The sequence below is a fragment of the Parasteatoda tepidariorum genome, chromosome 6 (assembly GCF_043381705.1).
Source record: "Parasteatoda tepidariorum isolate YZ-2023 chromosome 6, CAS_Ptep_4.0, whole genome shotgun sequence".
Classification (NCBI taxonomy): domain Eukaryota; kingdom Metazoa; phylum Arthropoda; class Arachnida; order Araneae; family Theridiidae; genus Parasteatoda; species Parasteatoda tepidariorum.
In genome coordinates, this window is record NC_092209.1 from 93,560,489 (window position 1) to 93,566,488 (window position 6,000).

General features: G+C 27.5%; 1 protein-coding gene across 1 annotated transcript in view; it reads left to right on the forward strand.

Annotated features, from left to right (window-relative positions):
• The window catches only part of LOC107443907 (kinesin light chain), a 75,382-nt gene extending 69,926 nt beyond the window's left edge, over nucleotides 1–5,456 (forward strand). The window contains exon 15 of the mRNA XM_071182884.1: nucleotides 1,948–5,456. Within this exon, the coding sequence (XP_071038985.1) occupies nucleotides 1,948–2,025 (78 nt within the window). The 3' untranslated portion in view covers nucleotides 2,026–5,456. The remainder of the gene's footprint in view (nucleotides 1–1,947) is intronic.
• Nucleotides 5,457–6,000: the final 544 nt, after the last annotated feature.

The window sequence follows — 6,000 nt, forward strand, 5'->3', positions numbered from 1 at the left end:
TTTTTAGATATTTTGTGTTTAACTCGTTTCTTTTTTGTAAAAATTTGACGATTAAATAACAAGAGCTAATTTTTCATTTTATGGTAATATTATTAACCGTTTTGGAAACCCTACAATGGGAAATTAGTGTACAGCTGGAAAATTACAGTACAATTTTGCCAAGGACTCAAGGCTAGTTAAAAATGAAACATTCCTTAAATTTTGATGTGCCTCATTTTATAGTTGCTATTTTATATTGTTAAATAGGGAAATGTAATTTTTTTGGCACAACAGAAAAATCTGTTATTATTTGAGGTTTGTATAGTACAATTCCACTACCACTTATTCAAATTATGACTGCAAAAAATATTGTTCTTTACATTTATGTAATTTTTTATTTGCGGCTTTTTATTTTTCTGATGTGGTTAACTCTTTATTATCAAAGAATTATCTATACCACAACAATTATGAATAACTATCCATGGATAGTCTGCAAAATGTTGGGGGAGGGGAGTCATCTTTATTAGTTTTATTGTGTTAACACACATCTTCTTTATCTTGCTATCATAATAATTCTACTGTTTATTATCAGTGTTTAATTAATCATTCAACTTAAATGCAAGTTGTTGAGGAAAGTAAATTTATTATATTAGTCTTAAAAGTAGTGCAGAAAGCCACTAGAGTATGTAAACATGTAATTTTTTTTTTCCTTTTAAGATAAGTTTTTATTTTTTAAGAAAATAAGATATTACTTACCATTTTGATCTGGTAGCAGTTCTGGAAAACAATAATTAGCATCTAATTCTTCAATAGTTTGTCAATGTCGATAAATTAAATAGCTCTTCACCCCAAAAAGTAAAATGCTGTGGACAAAATATTTTTGGAAATTGTATCATTTAATGCATCTTACTTTTGTCATAAAGTCGGATAATAAATCAATTTCTGAATGTTACTGCAGTTGCTAATATCTTCAACTAGTAGTCAGTAGCTCTAATACCAACTTAAATGTTATTCATGGATGTTATTTTTACAATAAATTTCTGTAGCTATTAATTTATTTATTTTTTTTTTCGTTGTTCATTAACTCTAAACATATCACTTAATATATACCTATTTCTGCCATAGCCGGTCAAATGACCGAACTTGATGTTTCTTTATAGAATGTATGAAATATGAATGTTAGGAAGGAAATTTTGAAAAATCTTCATTATAATCAAACAAAATTGTATATTGGTTATTTTTATGTGTTACAAACACAAAGAATAAGAATTTTTAAGTCATTACTCAACATATTTTTTTACATATACAGGGTGTTTCCGTTGTACATTTTCCGCAAACATATTTTTTCTAATTATTATTATTTCTATTATTCTTTATAATTATAATTGTCACTTTTTCTTATGCCCATCTAAAATTTTATGTACTTTCTTGAAATTAGAATTCACAGTCATTCTGATTGAACTAACTACGCAACAGTCTTTGCAGATATGTGCAACTAATTCATTGCAATACGTTGAACGTTCATTACATCGTCATTTCAGGTCCAGTAACATTATAAAGCAATAAATTGTTCTCCCGGTCAAATGACCGGTTGTAATCGAAATAGGAATACGACAGGAATTATTTGAAACAAACAAAACACCAATAATAATAGAATATTAACTGCATATAATTTTTAGAAAAAGTCATGAATTCAAATGTGCAAAATCGATAAGACGACAAGCGCATTTTCGATACAAAAATTCTCGAGCAGTCATCTGACCGGTTAATGTTAAAGCTGTTCCTTTTGTTTCATAATGTTCAGTCTGAAGGACTAGTACTTCAATATTTAGCTTTCAACTTTAGGGTTGAATTTAGTACACCCTAAAATACTCACTTGAAAAATTCTAATGTCATGTTATGTTTTGAATACCAATTTTTAAAGTTTATTTATTTACTCTAACTAATATAATGTGTGTATTCTTTTAGGTGAAAAGTAATTTGATGAGCATGCGATCGAAAACAGCTAGCACAGACCAATTACGAAGCCGAGACACACCCCGTTAAAGCTGCATCCTATTCCCCCATATTACAGCATATAGTTTATTTTTAGAATACTTAGAGACCATTCTTTTGATCTCTTTCTGCACACACTAGTGGTTTTTGCTAGTTATATATTTAAATATAAAAAGAATTTTACCAGAGATGTGCACCTGCTGATTGTAAATATTTACCAAAAATTTAGCTGTGAGGTTAATCGACGAGACTCTTTAAATGTTCATTATTTGTTGACGACTTGTATTGTATATAGTGAGCTTGTTTTTGAATTTAAATATTAAAAAAAATGGCTTGTGGACACTTTGCTTTGAATAGGGTGTCACTTATATGAAGATATCTGATTTTTTTGCAATCTAAAAGAAAATGTGATATTATTTTATATTACTGTATAACTACTTTTGTGCATTTGGTGAAGTAACTATGGCCCCTTTCTGCGTGGTGATTCCTTTGAATGCTTTTGTTATGTGAAGTAACTTTGGCTGACTTCTCTCAGTACAGTTCAAGGGATGAGTGAATGAGGGTACATTTGAATAAATTACCTATAAAGTTTGACAATTGGAAATGATGATGAGGATTTTTTTTTTTTTAACTTGTCCTTTCTGTTTGTGGAATCTACACTAATTTAAATTCTTAGCATTCGTATTCTTGGTATTTTATTTGCTATTAAGCGCTTTCCTTACAAATTGTTTTGAAAAAAAATCAACGATTTTTTTTTTTAATTTCATTAATAAATACAAGGAACTAAAACGAAACCTAATACGCAAGTTTTAAGTTGAAATTTTAATTTTTCTTGTGTGTAAAAAAATATTTAATTTACCATCAGTTTGAGTATTTCTTTCCAAACACCAGTGAAGGGATACGACATTATTTTACCCTTTTTTTTTTCCAATGTAAATTCAGCAACCATCTTATATAAAATAGCACAAAACACGTGTGCAATCCAACACCAAAACTTGGCAAACTTCCAATCACAGCAGATGATTATTATTTTTTTTTGTTTGTTTGTTTGTTTCTGACTGAGTAAAAACGTGATAAAACGAAACGTACTTACAAATTCTGCTACGCCCGAGTTATCTCGGGATAATAAATATTTGCAATCTATACAAACTCGAGTAAACTCAGAGAAGCGGTTAAAAAAGAAGTACGTTTCAACTGCTTGTTGTCCAGTGCTCTTAAAACCTTTTTCACTTCAAAAATACTGAACGATAGTCGCTTCTATAGTGTATCTGTGAAATTTAAAGATTTGATAAAATATTCAGTGTTGTGAAATTAAATATATCTGAAAAGTTAAAATGTCATTCATTCACTTAGCTCTTTAAATTAAGTGTCTGATGAGTTTGGCGTTATTTAAGCAAAATCTTTGTCAATTGTTGCTTCTTATGAAAAAATGCATTCAATGGTTAAATGACAAGCACCTATTTTTGTTGATTCCATTGTTATTTTTATTGCCAACGTGATTCTAAATGGTTTGGGCAATATGTTTTATATGCATATAAATGAATAACAAACACGTTGTTTTACAGCATTGAAAATCATTTCTCTTTCAATTTTTTTTTTTAAATTTTATTCTAGTTTTGTACTTAGTTATGATTTGTTTTTAATTTATTTTTAATATCAAGCAAATATTCCACATTTCCTATTTTTTGGAAATTTTTTTATTATTGCTATTATTAAAAGAATTACTTCTTAAACTTTTAATTTGTAGTCATACTGCCAACTGGTACAATTTGTATTCTTTTATTATTTTTTTTTTTAAATATTTATTAGTTTCACTTAATATTGTTTTTCTCCCCTTTGCATATCTCTGTGATATTGCATCGAATATATATTTCAATGGTTTGACTTTATTTTGAAGCAAATTTATCAGATTTATTATACAGTATTCTTCCGACATCTCGAAGTTGAAGGGGCGCTAAAAAATTTTCCAGGTAGCGAGTTTTCGAGATAACAAGCTCAGAACTAAATATGTTCTAAAAAGTGTAGAAAAATATATTAGAAGAAACTCTTTGATATCGGAATTCGAATTAACATGAGGTGGATATATTATTCAAAGGAAGAAAATATGTATTGACGTAGCAAGATTTTCGAGATATCGAGAGAATACTGTAAATACTTTTTGATTTCAATGTTACACCCGCGACGACTTTTATTCATTTGAGATAATAATTATCTCAATCTTTTCTTTTTATTAGTTATTTGTTTTTTCATGCAATTGAAACAGTTTTTTAACATTTTTTTATGGGAATGATGTTCGCTAAAAAAACATCCCTAATAATAATATATTAGGATATTCTCATTGTGATAATAATTTTTGTAATAGTTCACTGTGGTGTGAATATAATTTTTTAACTGTAGTATTATAATAATCTAGCTGCAAACTTAACATTTGGCTTAATTAGTATGCAGTGTCATGCAGAGGAAAAACCAAAGGAGGCAACAATTAAAGGATGCTTTTTACAACAAAGTACACTTAACTTTTAAATCTTTAATATTAGTATTATTTCAATTTTAATTATATTAGCAAATAAATGCTTTGTTTCATTTACTTGTTTTACAAAAAAATAGTTGAAACAGGTTTAATAATGACGTCTTAAATCTTCAAGATTTTTTGTGGGAAATAATACAATTTTATGACTAAATATGGTTCCAATGTTTTTTTCCTTTTAAATAAGTTGTTTTTATCTCCCCCAGATATTGCATAATTGCACTCTTTTCTTTTCAGGGGCATCTAATCTAAGAGTTTGCATTCAAAATAGAGATATCAAATAGCCTATGAAGTTTTATATTAAAAATTAGTAACTTTTAAAATGGATTAATTAGTATTTTTTTTTCTTCTATTATTATTACGAATAAAAAACCTAAGCATTTTTAGCTACTCTTAACCTGTATTCGCTGTTGACCTTTTTTAGTTTTATCTTTTTTTAGAAATTTATTCAAATTAATATCCAGATTCATAATTAATTCAATTTTGTGTGAATACTTTTAATTTCAGGTTTATGTTTGTATTTTTTTTACCATTTCATTCCTTATAAAAGTTATAAAAAAATTTTATTAATAATCAATTGTGTTTTTTATTAATTGTTTCATTATAAATAAATAAGTTTTGTAATTGCATTTAAAAATCTATTTTTGTTGCCTAGCAATTGGCAATTCAATACTTATATTTCAGTAATTTAAGGAATATTTATTTTTTTAAATGTCTGTTTATTATCACATTATAATTTGTTTTTCCCTCAAAAAATATGTATGTTTTAATATGTATGTTATAATTTTTAATATTTGAATTCAGTATGTTAATGACTTTGGAGGATTGATTTTTTTTCCTTAGTAAACTTAACTATTTGAGTTATCTAAACTACATGTAAAGTGTATGCTTGCACAATTCTGAAACAGCTAAAATTGAAATATGTGTTTCTCTAATAAAAAGTATGTTTGTGTGACTATTGTGTTTTCTATTAATTTATCTTTCACAATACATTTATTTTTATACTGACAATCACCAAGTTGCAGTTTTTTTTTAAAAAATTGATTTTTAACTTATAAGTTATTTAAAAAGTGGTCGAAATTTGAATTGACGATATATTTTACTTTAAGCTGTCAAGATATAACTGAACATTGCATTACCATCAGGCACAGAGCTCCAGTTGAGATTTGAGTACTCTAACTTGTTGGAATGTGATCTAAATTTTGATTGATGATAGCGATAATATCGTGATACATTTTGCTTGTTGAGGTATGGAAATGATTACAATTTACATTTCCATTCGGCTCCAGCGGAGTTGTCAGTGCTCTAGCCAATCAGAAAGAAGTCAAAATTTCGACTGCTAGATTTCACTCTCACACTCGCGAAACCGAATGAAAGCGAAATAAAAATATCAGAATTTAGATTTATAAGAAGCTAGGAACACGGCTGCAAAAAGATTACGTGACACTTGTGCAAAATTTTCCGAACATGAGTTTTCTAAAATTTAAATTTTACAGCTG